At 41.5% G+C, this 22,542-nt stretch overlaps 2 protein-coding genes across 6 annotated transcripts in view; both read left to right on the top strand.

Annotated features, from left to right (window-relative positions):
• Positions 1-5,566, top strand: part of FGD6 (FYVE, RhoGEF and PH domain containing 6) — a 75,013-nt gene extending 69,447 nt beyond the window's left edge. For both annotated transcript variants that reach the window (XM_040595130.1, XM_040595129.1), the window contains exon 21: positions 2,389-5,566. In XM_040595130.1, coding sequence (XP_040451064.1) covers positions 2,389-2,425 — 37 coding nt within the window. In that variant the 3' untranslated portion in view covers positions 2,426-5,566. The remainder of the gene's footprint in view (positions 1-2,388) is intronic.
• Positions 5,567-9,105: 3,539 nt separating this feature from the next.
• The window catches only part of NR2C1 (nuclear receptor subfamily 2 group C member 1), a 44,495-nt gene continuing 31,058 nt past the window's right edge, over positions 9,106-22,542 (top strand). For 2 of the 4 annotated variants that reach the window (XM_040594259.1, XM_040594261.1), the window contains exons 1-2: positions 9,106-9,211; positions 18,219-18,294. In XM_040594259.1, coding sequence (XP_040450193.1) covers positions 18,241-18,294 — 54 coding nt within the window. In that variant the 5' untranslated portion in view covers positions 9,106-9,211; positions 18,219-18,240. The remainder of the gene's footprint in view (positions 9,212-18,218; positions 18,295-22,542) is intronic. The other 2 variants (XM_040594262.1, XM_040594260.1) reach the window with 1 other exon arrangement.

The raw sequence follows: 22,542 nt of genomic DNA, 5'->3' as shown, positions 1-22,542 counted from the left end.
TCCATTTGATTTTTGGGGGTATTTTGTATTGCAGGTGCACACAAATGTTTCCTTGTTAATTAAGATACTATTCTCTTTTCCACTGTGTCCTCATTTACACTATATAAAACAAAACTAAAAAAATCCAAGGTGTTCAGTAGTTTTGTTTTCCTATTCAGACAGGGGTTTGTCATCAGTAGGAAAACTTGAATTTGGAAATACTCTATTTTGCTGAGGCTAGGTGTCATGGTTTAACCCCAGCCAGAAACTAAGCACTATGCAGCCACTTGCTTACTCCCCACCTATCCCAGGATGCAGGGGAGAATCAGAAAAGAATGTGTAATTCAAGGGTTGTGATAAGAATAATTTAATAATAACATAAAATAAGAGGAAAAACCCAAACTCAATAATAATAATTAATAGTAATAACAATTATAATGAAAAGGGGGGAGAAGGGGAGAAGAATAAAATCCAAAGGGAAAGGAGAAAACACAAGTGATGCACAATGGAATTGCTCACCACCTGCTGACCAATGCCCAGCCAGTCCATGAGCAGGCATTGGCTGGCTCTGGTGGCTCCCCCCAGTTTATATACAGAGCATGATGTCATATGGTATGGAGTAGCCCTTTGGCCAGTTCAAATCAGCTGCCCTGGCTGTGTCCCCTCCCAATTTCTTGTGCCCCTCCAGCCCTCTCGCTGACAGGGCCTGAGAAACTGCAAAGTCCTTGGCTTTAATATAAACCTTACTTAACAAATAAAAACGTCTGTTGTCAACATTGTTCTCACACCAAATCCGTAACACAGCACTGCACCAGCTACTGAGAAGAAAATTAACTCTATTCCAGCTGAAAACAGGACACTATGAATAACATTAAGTACCTGAAATTGCAAGCTTTCTCCAAGTATTTAATATCCTTAGGAGATGTATGCTGAATCTCCAGAATAAATGCTGCTTTGATAGCATTCAAAGAAGAAACAAAGAACATGCTCTTGGCCTGTTTGCATCAGTGGATGCTATTTTTTCCTGTTAGAGCCCAAGAAATACCTGATGTATTTATGTAAGTGCAGTAATAAATTTTAACTTTACTTTACAAATGATGTTTACTTTTGATGAGCTTTTAAATGTCTTAGTTCATTACTGTGTTCAGTGCTTAAGTTGTTTATGAATTAGTTGTATTTGTATTCAATTGTAGTTATTTTAAGGAATATACAGCAGTGGAAAATACAGTGAGCCCTAAAAAATAAGGGATAGAATTTTGAGTTGTGTGTGCAGACAGGCATGAGCACTTATACATCCTTAATACGTTCATACCAAAGCTTGAATTCAACGAATGTGCACACAGTTACGAAGTTAAATACTTAAGGCAAGGAAGAGCCAACATCTGTGACTAACATTTAGAAACCCTCTGAATACTAAGACAGGTCTGAATTTCCATTATAAAGATAATTTTACAGTCATCGTTTCATTGAGTCCTTGCAAGATTTTCACTGAGGAAAAAAATCATCAGTATGTGGGCATCATAATTTTACATGCACACAGTTCAGCCCTCACTTGGAAGACAGAACTATTCCTTTTTTTTTACTCTATTTGTCCATGTAGCATTGGACTGCTTCAGAAACATTTTTTGCAGCGTCCTTGAGGTAAGGGTGTTTATCGCTCTCATAATCAAGTAGGAACAGATAAGGGGGTAAAAGTGTCTAAATATTAACTTTGAATTTCCAGTTTGAGACACCCTGGATTAGCTGTTTGGGATCTTCCCCCTCCCCTTTACATATACTTGTATTTTCACACATACCTGTTATTGTATGATTCAGCAGTAGCACATACCATGTGTGTGAACACAGGGAAGCTCTGTCATCATGCAAAGGCAGCGTTCCTCCAGCCCAGCCCATGAGCCCTGTGGCTTCCTCCCTCAGCCCCCACAGTCCTCCACTAATAACCTTTGCACCAGCTGCAAAAGCAGAGAGCATGGGTTACGCAGATGGATACCTCAGTTATAGTAGTGTCTTCATTCATCTCAGATTGTTTGCAGTGAACTAAGAGAAGGGAGTATTGGGTTTTTTTCAAAGGTATGCAATCTTGTTATTAAAGTTGGCAGAACCTTGGCATCTATCTTACATTTTGAGCATTTGACTCCCGAGCTTCACTTGTTCTTTATGCAAGTAACTTCAGTATGGAGGAAGGACAGAAGAAAGTTTCCATCATCTGGCCTTCTACTGATACCTAATAAGAATATGACTCTAGCACGTATGTTTGGACTCATTGGATAGATTCCTGGCATTTGCACTAACAGACCAACTGGTAATGGAAGGATGTTGTTAACTTCTTGTGTGAATCTGTAGCTAGTCACAGCAGTGTGATTTATACTTTTACCAGCAAATTCCTAACGTTGTTTAATTTTCCCATAGATGGATAGAAGCTTTTCAAGAAGGCACAATTTTATAGCAGTGTCAGCATCATATCTACAAGTTTAAAGGAAAATGTCCAAGGATGGTGGTAAAACAGACTACAGCAGCTGTTCAAAGAAACAGAATCCTACCGTCTCAACCTACACAAAACTGTATATTTGCCAGGGTTAGGAGTTGTTGCATCTTTAGTGTAAGGTAATATTTTTTTAAAGTATTGTGTGTATTTCTGTGTTTATACAAATGTGTTATTTATTAAATTCCAATGTTTACTTTAATGGTCAGAATTATTTGTGAGGTCTGCATTGATGTCCGAAGTGTCCATGTCTTCAGAATGGCAGATGGTTGGTCAACATATTTGTAAACTTTGTGCTTTTTTAAAAAAAACAAACCACAAGTCAAATCTGTTGCAATTGTACAGTTCCTCATGACTTTTGTATAGGTATTGAGTTGCTCATGCTCACCTTGCAATTTAGGAAGAACAGATCAGAATAGGAATTTCAAAGACTTTGGATCTTCGTTAGCTATGTAAATTCCTTTATAAGAAGTGCTGTGATATTGCTGCTTCTTTCCTTGAATGGCAGTTGAAATCTTGCATACCAGTACATTAAAACAGTGCATCAAATTCTGTATCACAGAAGCAACTGCAAAGTACAGTTCAATTATTAAAAAAGAGAAAAGGAAAAAATATTGTAAAACAGACGTTGCAATTACAGAGATAAGGCACTAGAGTTTTTACAGTACTACAAATGCCGAAGAGACTGAATGAGTTCTCTTCAAGTAATTGCAGGATGTATTTTATTTTAGGTTTCCAGCAGCAGTTTAAAGCACAGTAAAAAAAATACATTTTTGATATACAGGAAAAAGATTAAATACCTTATTCGTTTAAAAACTGTGTCAAATGAGTTCTGTATGCAGTATGAAACACTGTATAAACTATTGTTCAAAGAACGTTAAACAAATATATGCACCCCCCCTCCCAATTTTTTTAACTATTGTATATTTAAATATTATGTTTAAACTGGAATTGCCATACCAAGAAAACCCTGCTTTTTTTAGTGCAGATGGCATTGAAAATGCATACCATTCTTTGAAATATCTTTTGTTTACACTATGTTTTGTTCTATTTGACATTTTAAAACACAATTCAGCTTTAGCTGTTTGGGGTTTGTTGGGGTAGTTTGTTTGTGGTTTTTTTTTTTTTTCTTCAAGAAACTTGTCAGTATACCTCACTAGGAAATACTTACTGATGATTCTGGTGCATTTATTCTATTTAACTTTTGAAATTTTTTTAACACTGTAATAGCATAAATGGAACTAGAACTATGAAAAACATGCAAAAGGAAGCCATTTTTATGTCAAATGAGATGCATATGTAGCCAGTTAATTTTACTGTATGAAACACTTCTCAGTAGTCCTCTGTATCAAGCTAATTGTGGTAACAGAATTAAGAGCAATTCCCTTTTAATTAATGGTTTGAATCCATGCTAATAGCTATTCTGTGGCCTCACAAAGGAAAGAGAATAGATGATAGAATAGTTGTTAGTTACCACAAAAAGGCCAAGAATGAAAATGCAAACCAAAATTCTCATACTCCCTCAAATACCTCAAGATCAGGTCTAAGATACTAACATAGCTCTGAAGAAGCTTGATTTTTCCAGAGCTCTGTTAAGTTTGTAGCGGGCTTGGAAGCTTAATGCTTAAGTATACAAGTAATTTCATTGACTTTAAGCATTTCAGTAGAGTACCTTTCTGCATCAGGGACTTAAGGCTGTAGATCTGTCTTCCCTCATGAACGCTAGAAATTTGACTAGGTAGTGTTTGAAATTCAGTGGGCGTCTGGTCAAAGCCTTTATCATCTTTTAATACAAATGTGATTAAATGAATACTTTCCTCAAATATAAAGGGCTTTCACTTAATTTTCAAAAGCAGCTGCTGACTGAAGCTATGTAAGCTATTGGCATGTCTCTTCAGGGTGATTTCTGACATGGTTTTTACTGTATCTGAAACCAAACTCATACTAACGTAACATAGGTGTGATGTGGCTCTTCCAGTTGATATTATCAAAGGGACAAGCTTCTTAATATTTTCATAGGAACTGCACACTAGCTAAGACGGAAAGCCAAGAACCAGCAAATCGATCAGAAATCTGGCTAGGAGCAAGCTAATTTAATTTCAGTTTATGGTCTGATATTGATCTCCCTGCTGCAAAACAGAGCAATAAAAATCAAAACACATACTGAAAAAGATGCCCGAGTTTTGACTCGTGTGGTGTCAAACTACCTCTCAAGGATTTGGCGCAGAGTGAGAAAATAGTGTTCTGTAAAAACCAGAGGACTTCTTCCAGCAGCAGCTGATCAATCGAAAAATCTTCCTGTGGCAGAAATAGATTAGAACCGAGCCTTAAAAACAATACGACACATATTGCAGTCTAATTCTGTGTGAAATAAATTGTCTTTGTAAACATGTTTGAATATTTCTTTTCCTTTTTCTCCATCATTAGTGCTTTGCGTCACATGAAGAACCGACAATGTAGGCATTTTCATAACATTTTCAGATGGTTGCTTTTCAGACTTACCCTATTTCTCTAGCTTGCCTCCCATTTTGATTCATTACTATCAAAAGTAAAGTATTCACTTCTTGATTTGACTAAACACTAGAACAAGACCAGAAGTTTTTAAACACCTGGCTACCTCCTCTTATAAGACTCTATAGTTAATAATTAATTTAAGATTGTTTAGTAGAGTATGAGACAAACATTAGCATTGAATATTAGATCTAGTATCTTTATTCTTGGATAAAGAAAAGGTTATAGGATCCTGAATTCTCTTTAAATTAACTTAAAAACTATATTTTGTGCCCAGAGGACTTAAAACAAGTGGATAGCTGAGCAGCTATGGAATGCATTTTACTAAATATTTTTTATATGTGGAAACTTGATTACTCAATTATGTATATTACATCATAAAGAGATGTTTGGAAAGACACATTCAATGTATTTGTTTGCTGTAACTGCTGTCTCCTGCATTTACCAGCCAAATAGGCTTTTATTTGGAGCAGTCCTAAATCTTGCTGTCTAAATGAAAGAATCTTTATTTTGTAAATGAAAACAGTTCAAAGTTGTTGTAAATATTCCTGTGAATATGTATCATTTTTGTACAAATAAATTCACATTAGTTGAGTCTGCATCGTTTTTAAAATATTTTCAGGTTTTTATGTATTGTGTATTCATTTATTTTCAAAGGGCAGAATTTGCTGCCATCATCCTGCACATCAGTCTTGTTTTAAAATTTGTAATATTTTTTTGCCCTTATGAACAAAAAACAGCCTGGAAAGGTAGGCTGCGCGCACAGACTGACACTGCTGCTGGATTTGACCACCTGAAGCATTAGTTTTAAGTGAATTATCTTGCTCGTGTCAGCCAAGACACTACACACTACCAAAACTGGTGTGTCTGCTACAAAAATTGTTTCTGTCTTCCTTCCCTCCTGTCTTTCCTTAGCTGCCTCTTGCTGTTTAGTTCTTAATTTTGTTCCTTCTTCCTCAGGCCCCCCTAAACTAAAAGCCCATGCTTTTGTGAGATCATGATGTTTGTTTTCTACAGAGCCCTTCCACAACTGGGTGCAGAGCCTGTGCTGGAATGTGGCTTGCAGACAGAAATGTGACAATCCAAAAAATTGCGCCTGAGCAGTCCCACCTGTAGGACACCAAGCAGTGGGGTTTTATCTCCTGAAGCCACCTCCCAGCTCTGGGGCATGATGGCCCTTCCAAGCTTCATCAGCCCAGTAATGAAGTAGGCTCCCTATGCTGATTATAACGCAGTGTGATTTACAGGTATATAAGCAGAAACTGTAGCTGGAGCAACAGCTGACTGGGATACATTAACCCATAGAGAAAGCACTTCATTAATGTAATAATCTTGGGCATTTACCAGTGAAGATAAGACAGTTCTGGAACATAGGATACAGGATGAGAGGGTTATTCTCTCAGTCTCCTGATGAATAGACATACCCATAGCAAAGAAAGCATCCTAAGAAACCATCGTTCTAAAGAATTAAGGGAGTTACGTCTACGTGAAGGTCAAATGAAGGGTGTTACATTAATAAATCCTTTTGCAAAATCCAATGCTGCTGCACTTTAAAGTGTCTGAAGCTCAGTTTTTGTTGGCATCAGGTCCTGCACTTGGGTCACAACAACCCCACACAATGCTACAGGCCTGGGGCAGAGCGGCTGGAAAGCTGCCTGGGGAAAAGGACCTGGGGGTGCTGGTTGGCAGCCGGCTGGACATGAGCTGGCGGTGTGCCCAGGTGGCCAAGAAGGCCAACAGCATCCTGGCCTGTATCAGAAGCAGTGTGGCCAGCAGGACTAGGGCAGTGATTGTCCCCCGGTACTGGGCACTGGTGAGGCCGCACCTCAAATCCAGTGTTCAGTTTTGGGCCCCTCACTGCAAGAAGGACACTGAGGTGCTGGAGCGTGTCCAGAGACGGGCAACGGAGCTGGGGAAGGGTCTAGAGAACGAGGCCCGTGAGGAGCTGCTGGGGGAACTGGGGCTGTTTAGGCTGGAGAAAAGGAGGCTCAGGGGGGACCTTATCGCTCTCAACAACCACCTGAAGGGAGGTTGTAGGCAGGTGGGGGTCGGTCTCATCCTCCATTTAACAAGTAATAGGGCGAGAGGGAATGGTCTCATGTTGCGCCTGGGCAGGTTTAGATGGGCTATTAGTAAAAATTCCTTCACTGAAGGGGTTGTCAAGCATTGGAGCAGGCGGCCCAGGGAAGTGGCTGCGTCACCATCCCTGGAGATCTTTAAAATAGGTGTAGATGTGGCACTTAAGGACATAGTTTAGTGGTGGATATGGCAGTGCCAGGTTAATAGTTGGACTTGATATTAAAGGCCTTTTCCAACCTAAACGATTCAATGGTTCTGTAAGTATTTTAAGTGGGGCTTGTAAAGGAGAGATTTTCCTGTCAGGTTAGTTATGCTGCCTCCCTGTACTTCTGTGACAGATGTTTGAAAGCAGTTTTTTGGTAACTCGCGGTAACAGCATAAAAGGGTTTTCCTTCTCTGCATGTTTTTGATAGGGATGTGTCTCTTGTAATCCTGGCTGACACAGCTACACAGACATGCCTTAGTAATATAAAATATAAAATCTAATATGAATTGGGTCACTTGCTGAGAAAAGAATCAAAACACGTTTTATTGGTTACAGGGACATTTCTACTCTATTGAGGGTATCAGACTACTTGCCTGAAATAAGCTTTGGTGCAAATTCCTTGGTATTTGTTAACTTAAGTAAGCTCCTTCATTTAGAAGGCTAGAGGTGATAAGTACTGCAAATTCGAGAGTGCTGTTACATTTGACACTTTCATGAAAGGCTTAGTAAGATAATTGTTCCAATTTAAAAATTCTTCATAAGGTTCATTTGCATTTGGCTTTTGGGAATGTGTTTGATCAAGAAGCAAAACATGATGCTTGCAAGTACTGACTAAACTAGTGATCTTGAGCTAGGGCTGCTAGATGCAAGCGCAGCAGTGGGATGGGGTGGGAAGCAGTGAAGGAATTGACAATATAAGTGCATGAGTAGTGTTACTAACACATAAATTGCTTGTATTCTTTGGCGTTTTTCCTGTATCTCTGCTTCTCAGATGCTGATGCTTATGTCACCCGGTTCAGTAGAAATTGCATAAACTGGTCTAAATGAATTTCAGACAGTGAAACTGTGCATACAGCCCTGGTGACCTACATGAGCTACAAGTTCCTGCTGGTCTCTTAACCACTGCTACACAATCTTCATTGAACAGACAGGAAAGGAAAAAAGGAACATGAAGTATAAAACTCCTACTTAAAATCAAGCTCACTAAAATCATTAGCACAAGCTACGTAATTAGCTAACACAACTTTGGTCCAAACGAATGTCGAGACTCAGCCAGGAGAGCAGTGCGTTGTCCATCTGGCAGCTTTCCAGCCGCCCTACCGCTGCAGGGTGTGCGGCTAGCGGCCAGGCTCCCCATCACCTTCGCCAAACCTGCTCGGAGCAGCGGTTAATGAAGTAATTTGCTGCTGCCACCATGGCGGAGGCCAGCTCTGCCAGCTACCGCGGGCTGGGCCTGCACAGCCGCCCGTGAGCAGCCCCGGCAGGATGACGCCGCGTCGGTGCCTCCATCACGTTGCGCGGTGCGAGCCTCAGTGACAAGACCCCACCAAGCCACCCAAAGCCGAAAGCAGACGCTTTGCGCCTGTCATCTTCGAAGCTGACACGTCCCCGTTTCCCCGCAGAGCGCTGCGGGGGGGACCTGAGACTCGAGCTCTCCTGCCGGCGGGCACGACAGCCCCGCAGGGCGGGCACAACGACTCGGGGCAGAGCCACGTTCCCCATTTGCGAGGGAGCTCCGCCTCAGGCCAGGCCCGCTGCCGCCTGTCCGCGGCACCTCGGCAATCGGTGCCCCCCACACCACCCCCCGCCCCGCAGCCTGGGCCCGGCGGCGGCACCGCCCGCCAGCGCGGACAAAGGGCCACCGCGCCCCGCCCCGCCCCGGGCTCCGTTAGCGGCCGCCGGAAGGGTGGGGAAGGGGAGGCGGGCGCGGTAGCGGCGCCCAGCCCCGCCCCGCCCCGCGCGGCCCCCTCCCCGCAGGGCCCCCGCCCTCCCCGCAAGGCGGCCGGGCGCGAGCGCAGGCGCAGGCGCAGCCGCGGCGGCGGCGGGAGGGGCGGGGCGGCGCCGAGCGGAGCCGAGCTGAGGGGGCGGGGGTCGCGAACTCTGACCTCCGGGAGCAGGAGCCGTCGCCGACAAATAAGCCTGCCGGAGTGGCCGCCGGGCGCCCAGCCCGCCAGGTGAGTGACTCCCCCGGCAGCGGCCGCGGCCTGGCGGGGGCGGCCGGGTACTAACGGTGCGGGCCCGCGCGGCTGCCGGCCCGCCGCCTCCGCGGAGCGTGGCGCAGGGCGCCGCCCGTCCCGCCTCAGGCCTCGGCGCGTCCCGCGGGAGGCCGCGCGCCCCCCGACCTTTCACCTACAGGAACCGCTTGCGCCTCCCGCCGCCCCGCATCCGGGCGGCGCCGGCCGCCGCTCCTGCCGCCGCAGCGGGCCCCGGCCCCTCCTGCCGGGGAGAGGGAGTCGCGGCGGGGCGGCGGCGGCCGCGACGGGCGATGTCACCCTCGTGTTGGGCGGCGGCGCCCCCCCCTCCGGCCCCGCGCAGCCAGTTTGTGCGGGGCGCCGCTGGGCCGCCCCCCTGGCCGCGGCGGGGGTTGAGCCCTTGCGCTGGCTCGCCGCCCCCTCCCCTTGCCGTCTCGCCGCAGCCCCGCGACCCCCCCGGGAGGGGAGGGCGCTCGCCGGGGGGCTGGGGGGAGGGCGGGCCCGCGCGCCCGGCTGAAGCGTGGCCGCCGCGCGCCTCTCCCCGCGGCTGCCGTGCGCAGCCTCAGTGCTCCGGGGTGGGGGGTGACCGTGCCCCCTGCCCCCCCCCCCCCCCCCAGCCACTTTGTGCCTGCTGACTCCCTTAGCCCGCCGGTTTGCTTTTCCCTGGCATCTCTGGCGGCTGCCCGGGTGTGTTTGGGATAAGGTGGTATGTCCTGCGGAGCACCCGGTATTAGCCTTGCTGGGGCAGATGACCCTGTCGCTGTTCCTTATTTTGTCTCTCTGGGTGGGGTTTTTCTGCTCAGCTGCGGTGTTTGTGGGTCCTTTCTCTTTTCAGTGCTGCAGTATATTGTCTTTAAGCATAAAAAGCACAGCCCTGTACCACGGGATGAACTTGCATTTGCACGTTGTGGAGGCAAGAGAGGAGATGGCATGTGTTGTGCAAATAAACTTAACGCAGCAGGAAGAAAAGTCTTTTGATATTGGTTTTTCCGGCAAAATGAGTGTGCGGACGTGATTCTTGAAAAACCGAGTTGGCGTTCTTCATATTTGAAATCTCTGATCTGAAGCTGCTGATAAGAGTATGAGCAAGGTGGACTTGGGGAAAGTGGTGTAGGAAGAGCTGTGTCCACACCTATCACAGAAAAAGAAGAGCAAAAAAAAAAAACCAGTTTTCTGTAGGACAATCTCCTGGTTTTGTAATCAGCATTGTATAAGTAGAAATATAAGTATTGGGGAAGGGGGGAGGCAAGACATCATGATACTATGTTGGATGGGGCAGTGTTCACCTGGTGATTTACTTCTATGCTTTGTAATTTCGGGTGACTATAACAGCATTTCTACCTGAAAATAATTCTATAGATGTTTCCCCGCCCTGTTAGTCTATCGTAGCAGTTGTGCAACGAGGTGTCCAACAGCTTACACCTTGCTGTTCAACTTTCCTCAGGGACGCTTGTTTGAGGGAAGTCTTATGCTCTGTGAAATATTTGAGTGCTTCTGTCTGTAGCTCTTTCTCCAGAGACATTGCAGATCCTCTCTTATCACAGTACCAAGTATTTTCATGTGGTGGTGGTCAGCTGTATATGTGCATGTGCATGGTAATATAATGAACACAACTGACATCGGTACTGGTCTCGGTTGCTTCTGCAGTTCATGCAGACTGTTCTAGCTGGATGATTGACCACACCGTTGTGAAGTCTGTTGCATTCTGCAACAGCAGATCAAGAGGCTTATTACAGAAAAGAGTTTGCAGTAGATTAACTAGCTTAAACTTTCTCCCTTAATTCTTATTTCTGTTTTTTCTTGCTGGTTGTATTTTTCTTGTGAATTGTTGGTGGAAATTCTGATATCTTTAAGAATAGCCATGGCCCAGGCTATGTGGTGGTTGGTTGTTTAAATAAAGCCTATCTTGGTTTTTCTGATCAAGCTTCTTAGCCTCTGAAGACAAAGCCCTAAACAATGTGTGTAACTCTGAAGCTGACCGTTTTGGGGGAAAATGGGTTGGACCAGACAACATCCAGAAGTACATTTCAACATGAATTATTTAATGATTGTATTATGTTATTAAAGTTGGGGGGGGGGGTGTGGTGGTGGTGGGTACAGGGAGCCAAAACCAAACAAAACCCTTCACTGATACTGTAGCATGCAGTTGAATAAATCACATGTGAAATATAACTACAGAATGCTTAAAGCTGATGTGCTCATCCAGTGAAAGCTGGCTTTCATCTGTAGTGTGAAATCTAAATATTTATACTGGTAGATTAGTTTGCTTGTTCCCTATGCTGATATTCAATTTCCATTTTGATCTATTGCGTGCTCATATGATGCAATTAAAGTTTATGCAGCCATAAATTGCTGGAGTTCCCTTGCAGTTTGTGAAGGAAAGTAGTCCCCCTGAATGAAGTAACCTGTGTCTAATGTCTGGGTCAAAAAAACCCTGGAAAAAAACCAGCACCCCTTGCTTAAAGTAGGGACCTTAACTGTGTAGAAGGAATAGAGCAGTGTCAAATCTTTAACTTGTATGCTTGTTCTGCTGGTGGACAAAGTGTGGATCTCAGCTGGCAGAGGGTATGTGTGCCTTTCCTACTTCAGCAGCCATACTACCTTAAGCAGTTTTAATGGTAAGCTTTGCTAACCTGAGTTATTTTGGTTGATACAGGTCAGGGAGCTCTCACGTGAGTGTCTGCTCTCCCAGACCCATGGGGTATTAACATCCACTGTGAGGAGGTGGCAAGCAGCTGCGGTGGGTGGGGGGACTGCAGACTCTGGCTGGCACAGCTGTCTGCATATATTTTTTTTGTTACACCAGGCTGCAGCGTGCAACCGAATAGTGACCATCAGAGAGAATTAAACAATACCTAAGTGACTTTCTGGTAAACTCATATTTTTACCTCAGTGCCATTTCAAGCTGCTTTTAGCACTTAAAACTTGCGCCTGCATGTTATTTGCATAAGGTAAGCTGCTGCAAAACAGAATTTCATCATTGTGAGAATAATGGATAAAACTGCAAAGGTGCAGTTAATCAAATTCTTATGCTTCTGTATGCAGATCTGTGTGCGTTCTTAGCCTTCAGTCAGCAGCTTTTGATTCTGGAGATTGCTGTGTTAGATAGCACTCACCAAACTCTTAAAGCAGCAAAGGATTTTTCTTCTGAAGAATCAAACTTGTTAATTTCCAATTCTCTGAGACCAGAAGGTTGCTTGTGCTTTCTGGGTGAGTCCTATGTATCTTAGGATGCAGTGGTGCAGACTTTGTAATGAAGAATGTTCCTTCCTGAAAATCATGGTCTGAGAACTGCCTTTCTTTATCAATATTTAGATTTTGTTGGTTTGGCCTTCTCTGAAAGGCTGTTCAAATTTGTTTAACTTAAATTACTTTTGCTCAACTTGATAGTAGGACAGGCTGGGCTAAGCTAAGTATTTGACTGCTTTTGTAGGAAGTTAAACTAGAAACTTGAAAAGCATAAACCACCAAAATACTGAAGCCAAACCCTCTGCTATTGTCATATTACCAATAATTAATGGTTATTTCATTCCAGATAGGTTGAGGTTGCTGTTTATAGCTTAGCAGTAACTTTGTGGTGTGAAAACTGCTCCATTTATTTTGGTAGTATGTTTCCTTTGAAGTGTTAGCAGGACAGTGTGTCAACATGACTAATGCTTTCACTCTTGACTGACTTAATCTGAGTATTTCTTCACTAGTGTTTTACATACATGTTTATAGGAATTTAAAAAAAAAAACCACAAACCAAACCCACACACCTTCTAACAAAATCTAATCCTGTGGTGTTGGTAAAGGAAAAAAATCGAGGAACATGTGGGTGATGATATTTATAAAGGGATATTTTTATCTGAAACAATGTCAACAGTGATCTACTGGAAGGATGTGTGTGAAACAGGATTTTTTTTCTGAAGGAAGTTTCTGTGGATATGAGTACGTCTAAGTTGTAAGGGGAGAGTTATTAATAGCACTGTTGAATAGGTTTGCAAGTCCTTTCCATATTGTATATTCATGTATCTGCTACCTTGTCTGTGGCTGTAGTTCAGTGAATACTCTGAGCAGTCACCTGACACCGCACCTGTATGGGCAATCTGGTGTTACACATAAGCTGACGTAACACTATGGACTTTTTTCCAAAAGTAATGGTCTTATTTCTGCTTCTACCTGCTTTTATTGTTACAAATAGCAGTTGTTAGCTGCAGAGTGAATAAATTTAGGTGAGTTTACCTTGCAGCTATACAACCACAAGGTTGGGGAGCAGAAGGGGACAAAGCTCTGAGCCAGGAGTTAGGGGTAGGCTACCTCTTCATGAAATGCTGTACTTGCACCCATAGTGGTTATAATGCCTTGGTGTGTTTGGAAAGAGGGGTTTGCACTCACTATGCTGTGTTAGCATAATCTTTGTGTGCCAGGTAGGAGAACAGACGTGGTTGAACCTGATCCAGTGAAGGGGGAAGCCTCTGGTCAGATGAGCTTCCTGGTCTGGTTCATTGTGCACCTTCAGCTCTGGTGCAGGGAACCAGTTTGGAGTTTTTTCTTCCTATACCAGTGCAGGATTTGGCAAGCCACATGTGGAGATGCAGGCCGTGACTGACATTACACAGGGCAGCTTGACCTCATTGAATGGCTGTCTCCTTACCTAGCTCTGATGTGTAGCCAGCATTCATGTGAGTGGGCTCAGCTTGCAGACAGCCCCCCTTACCTTGCCTCCTCCTTCCTTTCCCCAGCTGTTATGGGGCTGATGAATTCAATCAGCTCTAACTGTTCAGGCATGTTCTAGAGATGGCATGCTAAAAGCAGCAGGAGCCCAGGGCTAAAAGTGAGACTGTCCCTTTGGTGGCCCAAGCTGTAAGAATGATTTAAGCCTCCTGAAAACTTATCCTAGCAATTCTGTTTTCTCATCTCTACTCCCATTGTAGCACTCACTTACACAAAAAAAGCAATGAGAGCATTGATTCTAAATTAATTGTGCAGGCATGCCTGCAAATGCATCTCTTCCTATATTGCTGTGTGCTTTTTAATTATTCCCTTATGCTTTTATAAGCATCTCATTCCTTGCTTGCCTGCAGGTTTAGCTGCTTCATTTTCCTGTTATCTGTCTCTTATATATGTACTCTCTAAATCTTGATGTAATGTAAATTTAATAAGCAGTATCTAACTGGGTGTCAAGAGTCACATAAATATTCTGTAGTTCATTGATAAAGAGAATGTTACTCCTTTAAGTCTGCCAACTGCTCTACCATCTTGAGCAATATGGCTTCTAGAACAATAATACAAGAATAGCACATTTAGCTTGCTGTGTTCATTGGGCTTTTCTTGTATGGAGCATTGAGAAGAGTAGTGTCACTTGTTTCACTAATGTGTTTGGATTCCTTGGCTTAATTTATTATCTATAAAGCATTGCATAATGCTGTTCTAAATATAAAGAAATTTTTGTGCTTAAAACAAGTAACACAACCCCCTGACAGACGCCTCTAATCATAGAGGGATTAAGTGCTTTCTATTTTACATGTAGATATTTACTAAACACGTTTGGCACAGGTTATGCTGAATTCTTAATAGTACATGATGAGTTTGAGAATGGGCATGAGGACTAGCTTCCATTTGAAGGTATAGAGCAGCTGTGAGCCCAGTTTGATGACCTGAGCTAAAGTAGTGTATCCTTAGTTCATTTTCTGAGATCTGTTGAAATAATTTACCACTGAAGCAGTATGACTAGATAGAGAGATTAAGACAGTTGCCTCTAAGAGGCAGTAGCTTTCCTAGGAAGTCATGTTGATCTTTCTGTATTTGTCTTTACTGCTGTAAAAGAACAGAAAGTTCACAGTAACTTACACAGTCATAACTAGTTAACGTGCCTGTACCTCAAAAGTATCTAGAAAGTTCTTATGCACCTTAGTTTAAATGTGCATCTGATCTTCTACAGGTGGATTTAATCTAGGAAAGACCCCTGTATTTACACACGTTCCATACATATACATAGTCGTTACCAGAACCATTGTGCATTCCATAGACAGCGTCAAACTGGTTTGACAGTGCCAGCAGGGTAAGTTAAACTTCTCAAATTTTACAGGCATTGTTTTTGCACCAGTAAAACTATGCTGGTCAGGGTTATGACTTTTTAAAAAAAGTAAACTGAAGATCTCTGGTGTGGACAGAATTTTCTTGTGTTGTGTCTTTGTACTGACATGGTTTGTTCTTAACTCATTTAAGGGGTTTTAAATCGGAATCAAGGTACTTAATAGTGGGGCAACTATACCAACAGAACAAGAGACATTACCATTTATATCAAATGGAGAGTCCAAACATAAAGAAATATTCTTCCTGCTACTGCTTTTAAAGTCCTTAGTCTACACTGGTATAATATTTTGAAATTTTATTGGTAGGAACTTCCTACTAGGACAATTAAAGTTGTGTAACTGTGGTCCCTGGAGAAGGGCTTGAGTTAAAAACATCAATGCCTTCTGGGTATAATTGTACTAGTGGAGAGGTTAGTGCTTCTGATTGCCAGCCCTCACATCTGCTGGCCTTTCTTGTGGGAATGTTTTCTAACCCATTGCAGTTGAAGTAAGGAAAAAACAATTTAAAATAAGTCTTACCTAAGTTACTTAGAGTAAAACATCGGGGAAAACTCTGGCACAGAAAAACTGAGCAAAAAGTAGTGTGGTTGAATTAATGCAAGCTAATGGAAGTTTTCCACTGACATGGTAGCTCATGGAGTGCTTATCTAGAGTGATGGAAAACCATTGGCAAGGATGGCAGGTTCAATACCAACACATTTGGGCTAACACTGGTGATAATGATGTGTTTAAAAATAATTCTGACCTCTTCTGCCGAGAAGGCTCACTGACTCATTTACTAGGGGCATAAACCAACAATATTTGCATAGGATTTACATACAGAAAGAGATTCTGGTTACATTTTGGTTTGAGTCTGAAGAGTGAAGAGAGGTGCAGTAAATGCATTGTAAGTAACAAGGAGGAAGTCTAATGCCTGTCTCTTGTTAAAATGCCTGCTTTTAGATGCTGCTTCTAATAATTTGCATTGGGGGATTGAGGTTTTGAAAATAGATGGATATATAAATCTGTGTCTCTGTGAGTTTCTTTTTCAAAGGCTTTTGAAAGACTTTTTTTTTTTTTCAGTTGTTTGGGAAGTAATACTGTCAAGCATCCAAGAAACAACTTTGAGAACAAATGCAGTGACTAGACTTGTAAAGCAAGTCTAATCAGTATAAATGCAGATACTAATATTTATGTATAATTATATACATATATATTTATTTAAATATATATGCATTATATATAATGCAGATGCTAATATTTACTTAATACCTAGAGCAACAGAAAAGGAGCCAAACTGTGTTGGATATGTTCTGAGAAAGTGGTTTTTTTTTTCTCCTGGTGCCAGAAATTTGCCATTAATGAAAAAGTACACAAATGGATCATCACAGATTAAGGGAATACAAGGCTACAAAAGCAGAATGTTGAACAGTGTGAGAGGCGGTGACTAATGTTGACTGTCTAAATGTTGTCAGTTTTGACATAGTTGTCAGCAACACGTCTCCTTTAAGACAAATTGAAGAAAGGTTATGTATTTGTTTTGTAGAGGTTTAGAAAGAGTGTTTCCAATATTAATGGTGGTTCTGCAGAAAATTTTAGAAGGGAGAAAGCATAAGCTGTGAACAGTATCACTAGCAAAGTGGTCCTGTGACAAAGCATTTCTTACCCCTTCAGTTTTCAAAACCTTCATGGTAAAAGGCAAGGATCTTAAGTCTGGTGTGAAAAAGGGAAACCAATAGAGCAATTAAGCAGTAATTCCTCTAAGGAATTATAGACTCACTGGTTGACACTGTGAGTGAAGAAAATAGTTCTGCAGGCATATGCAAAGTGAGATATAAATGAGGTAAGATGTAGTTGGCCAGTGTTTGCAAACAACTCTGTGCTTGAAGAATTGACAGAAGCTTTGGCTCTCCTTCTTGGAGTAATAATATAACTGTAATATTACAGTTCTTTTAATTGTAGTGCATTATAAAGAAGATTCTAAAAGTGCAGTTTTTTCATGTGCTATTCTTTTGTCTGTCTTAGAATTCCAGCTCTTACCTTTCATTGGTTTAGATACCTTCAGAAAGGAAATATAAATGTAATTAGCAGTCTTCAACTAGCATCTGGATAGTTTGGTTTATCTTGATCTGTCTTATTCCATTTGAGAGTAAAGCATTCTTAAGCAAGAAACCATCAATTATTTGACTCAATCTACTTCTTTCCTATACTAGCAATAAAAAGTGTTTCTCTTACATTGCCTGATGGATGCTGTGAAGGTGTGTGGCATGGTTTAGACAAGTGTGGGGAAATAAGAAGCATGTCTTAAATTAGGAAGTTTCATATTAGATGAGAAGACCTTGAAGATTACTTCCAGCTATTGAAGATCAAAACTCAGAGTGTGGGGATAGTTAATTTATATCTTTTTCTTTACTGAGAAATGAAGACTTGTTTTAAATTGTTAAAGGAATATTTCCTAATTTCAAGTAGATCCCAGCTTAGAATATATTCATCATTTCATGTGAAACAGTTCAGCCTTTTGGAATGTTTTCTGGAGTAGCTTGGGAAAAGAAGCTTTAGAAAACATGTAAAATGTGCTAAATTTTTAAGTTTACATAATAGAAGAAAAAACAGCTAAATTTTTTAAGATATTAATTATGTCCCTGCTGATGTCATTCAGTAATACACTTACATTCGCACAGGGATTTTATTGTATTGTTGCTCTTTGGGAAAGCAGAGGAGGAAAAATAGGAAGCGAGTTACTTTAGTAAAAAGATACAGAAGTTTACAAATAGAAAATAAATCATTACTTTTATAGTATAATCAAATTTAAATTCTGCAGGGTTGTCGCCTTCAGACAACTGTGAACATACTTACGTGAACTATATTTTCCCCAAGATATTTTTACTTTTGAGGCTATAGAAGTTAAGCATCTTCTTTCCTTTCTTTGACAGGAAATTCTGGTGATTAAAGATCATGGCAACCGTAGAGGAACTGGCCCATCAAATTATTGAACAGCAAATGGGAGAGGTACATAAATTTTGAGTCCTATTTAAGAGACATTGAGTAGTGAAATGTACAGACTGATATGTAAAAACCAAAATCACAAGAGAAAGTAATTTTTAGTACACCCAAAGCTTCTGGAAACTCTCCTGTGGAAGACTGGAAGAACCTACTATGTACATTTTGAAGTTATGCTGCAAAGTCTTTTTGCCAAAGTTTGCCCCACAGAAATGAATCTAAGGAAAATCTGGCAGTGTTTCCAGTATGTGACTAGCTGTTCAGCTCTGGTTTTTGGGCTTCAGAGAGCCATCTGGTTGTATAATTGCTTTGCTCACTTCCAGTTACAAAATTTACAATTGAGTCGTTGGGACATAGCTTTTACTTTCCCGTTAAGCAATTGTTTCAGTTGTCATTTTTTGTTTTGCTGCTAAAGGTTTGCCATGCTCTTTACTGTAAAATGTTTGCTGGTGTTTGGTGTAAGTCAAAAGGAAGATTGATCCCTTGTTTCTGCTAACTTCTGGTTTTCATTTTCGATAACCTGTGTGCAGAATCTGTGTGCTGCAGCCAGAGAACTTCCCAGAGATGCACAGATTGTTTGGGAGTGTGGATAAGAGTATATACATACTTACCTATAAAGTTTCATCATAGTATAGTCGATTTAAAATCAGCATTTTAAATTAGATGAAGTAACTTAATTATCTTAAATAGTATGTTTTAGCTTGAAATATCCACCCTTGGTTTCTCATCTACACACGGACTGACTTTGCAAGTAATTTTAGTTCTTTTCAGTCTTTATTTCAAATAGAAAATTTGGAGTGGGGGGCAAGATAGTTAATTCTATTCTGTATAAATTCTTACAGGTTTTATTGTAGCATCTGAGTGTTGCTAAGGTTGTCTCAAAGGACTTTAATTTGTGCAATGTATGGTGGTTTTCTCTCACTTGTCCTCTTTGTAGGTGAGAATGATGTGTCTAGTGTACTACTAGTGTAGTTTTGTTAATGTAATTCCTGGAGTGGGGTGGTTTTTTGTTTTTTCTTGTTGTTTTTTTAAATTACAAATTTAATTAAGTCAAAGCTAGCTGAAGTGTATGTTCCACTCAGAAAACAAGATGGTGTGGTGATGATGTTTAGCCTCTCTGGGGATTGTTTCATAATGTGATTCCATGAGACACTGAGTTGACTTAGTATCTCAGTGCCATGGGAGAAGGAAGGTCCTTTTTCTGTTTCTCACCTTATTTACTTTCCACGCTAACAGCAAGCCAACCCAGCGAAAACAAGTAAAGGTTTTCTGCTGGGTTAGTGGCATTGACTAGGGTTTGAGAAGGCTCTAATGAGTACCGGACCCAGCATAAAGGAGATGGCTGGGACCCGAAAGAAAGCAGAGGAGAAGATGGAGGGAGTGGAGGTGCGACACTGCAGAGAACTGTTGGCTGTTTCTGTTCATGGTGAAACTACAGCTTTCAAGTACAGTTTTCATGAATATCATTCTGTCAGCAGTGTAGACTAGAATTTGTCCTTCAGCAAGGTTTTACTGAGCCTAAGACTGTCACATTTGGCAGCAGTGTGACTTAAGCATTCTCCAGTCCTCACTTAGCCACTTGGTCTCATGCTACGCTAGTCTGGCTCATGTAAGCTCTTTATGTCATTGTGTGGTGGACAAAACTGGAAAAAATTATGGATAGTGGAGGAGGGTCTTCTCTCCCCCATCTGGGGTTAGTTCCCTTATCTGGTACAAGGTGCAACCGAACCTGGCACTTAGTTAGAAGGATTGAAAAGCATCACCCAGGGCAGTGCAACATGGGACTCTGGAAGCCAGAACTACTGTTAAAAGTCGTGCCATGCACGAGTGCACTGCCTGAAAGGTAGAGCCAGCAAGGAAAGTGGTCTTACAGGGGCATTTGTGTAACATTTTACGTTCCTTCCTACCTACCTGTCACCTGCCAGCTGTAATTGATGGTGTTCTTGTTTGATGTAAGCATTAAAATCCATAGTTTAAGGTCTGTGGAACTTCAAGCAGTATTTTTGCTAGCATTTGTAATTCTTTGGAATGTTGAAATAGTTTTAATTGAATTTACAAGAAAAATACATGAGTAGATGTCATGGTTTAACCCCAGCCAACAACTAAGTACCACACAGCTGCTTGCTCACCCCACCACTCCCAGTGGGATGGGGAGGAGAACTGGAAAAAAAGGTAAAACCTGTGGGTTGAGATAAGAACAGTTTAATAATTGAAATAAAGAAAAATACAGTACTACTAATAACAGTAATGAAAAAGGAGATAACAGAAAGAGAAATAAAACTCAAGGGGGGAAGTAAACCCATCCAAATGATACACAGTACAGTTGCTCACCACCCACTGACTGATGCCCAGCCAGTCCCCAAGCAGCGATCCTCCCCAGCCACCTCCTTCCAGTTTATATGCTGAGCATGATGTCATATGGAATGGACAAGCACTTTGGTCAGTCCAGGTGAGCTGTTCTGGCTGTGTCCCCTCCCAACTTCTTGTGCCCCTCCAGCTTTGTCACTGGCAGGCCTGAGAAGCTGAAAAGTCCTTGACTTGGTATATACACTACTAAGCAACATTGGAAAAATTGGTGTGTTATCAACATGATCGTCATACTAAATCCAAAACACAGCATTGGACCAGTTACTAAGAAGAAGATTAACAGTATCCCAGCTGTGAAACCAGGACAGTAGAATGTGAAAGGAAAAAGGCAGATGTTCCTTTTCTGAGCAGAACGGATACTGCTTCTGTGTCTCATTGAAATAATCATCAAAAGTGTTCTGTGTCATAGGTTTTGATTTCTTTATAATTTCTTGTTCATGAAGCATTTCAAAACAAAGTTATGGCAGATGATTTTATGATTATCACAAATGTGTTTTTGTTAATTTAGGGCTTTTTTGCATAAGATCAAAACTAAAAAAAAAAAAAGGAATTTATAACTTTGCCTATGTGGAGCATAGTGCAGTATTTATCTGTTCTCAAATTCTGCCAACTGCTAATCATCTTTTGCCAAGTGGGAAATAATTCATATTTCTACATCACAATCACATTTCTTGATTCATGTAGGGAAGCTGTCTTTAAAGAGCTTGGAGCAATTTTCTTTCTTTAATCTGTGGTTGGGTACACCAAGTATATGGTGGTTTGTTTCAGTAGCCCTGCCAGGTAACAGTAACAGAAGAAAGTTTTGTATTTGTTGAAACAGAGTCTGTTATATGCATACAAAATAAAATTTTAACAAATATTGCACTTATTCTTACCAGTTTTAGTTTTTTAAACTGCAATAAACCCCCTGTATTCTGTATAGAAGTAAAACTGTCAAGCTGACATTTTGTGGGGATGGAGAGCGGTTTTACCTTGGACAGCATGTAGATTATGACATTTTAAGGGAGCATACATAGAACAGTCCTGGAATATGTAGCCTATTTTGTAAAGCAGAGATAAAACCACATAAAACTACAATCCCCTATAAATCGTTACCACCACCACATTTGAGAGGCTGATGGAGAATTTTAGTGCTTGAAAGTACCTCTTCCAAACAGTAAATATTGCTATATAATGAACATTTCTTTGTCCTTTACTTAAGCAAAGAAGTGGATGAATTGTTTGAATATTGAAAGTATTCATTCTCATGAAAAATCGGATATTTTTAGAAAGCAGTGTTTGAAAATGGCTTGGACAGTAGTTTGACAAGCTCTTCTTTTGATGGTGCTGGCAGTTTAAGCATCCCTCCCAGCAGCTTAATCCTACTCTTTAATTTGCTCTGATGCTCTGCTTTTGAGCATTCTGGAGATCTAGATTGAAGGTTTGAATTATGGAAAGAATATTTGTCTGCTTTTTAACCTGCATCGCTGTCCTATTCCAAATCACTGAATGACTAACCAACCAGTTTTACCTACCAAGCTGAGACTGGTACCAAAAGTTATGCCTTTTCAGGTCAAATTTCAAAATCAGCTTAGGCTGGAGGGAGCTTGTATTTCTGCTGTAAGGTGAAGTCTTACCCACTGCTTCTTCCCCTTCTCATACTCATCTCCAGCTGTGTTCATGCCTGCTTCCTTCTGCTGGTACTAGCATTTACCTGGTGGTATGGTTGCAAAATCAGGAAGCTGATCCAGAAGGAATGAAAAAGCTCTCAACCTGTTACGAAACAGACCTTTCCTGCAATACAGATACATATTCTCTATATTAATTCCTAAGGGGGGTGGGGTGGCAGCTTAAGATAATCATTTTTATAATGATGTAAATACTGGGAATTGTTAATACAGAATTGCAGGA

This window comes from Falco naumanni, chromosome 5, assembly GCF_017639655.2.
Source record: "Falco naumanni isolate bFalNau1 chromosome 5, bFalNau1.pat, whole genome shotgun sequence".
Classification (NCBI taxonomy): domain Eukaryota; kingdom Metazoa; phylum Chordata; class Aves; order Falconiformes; family Falconidae; genus Falco; species Falco naumanni.
The sequence above is the reverse complement of the archived record's forward strand: the minus strand, read 5'-3'. Positions and strand labels throughout refer to the sequence as shown.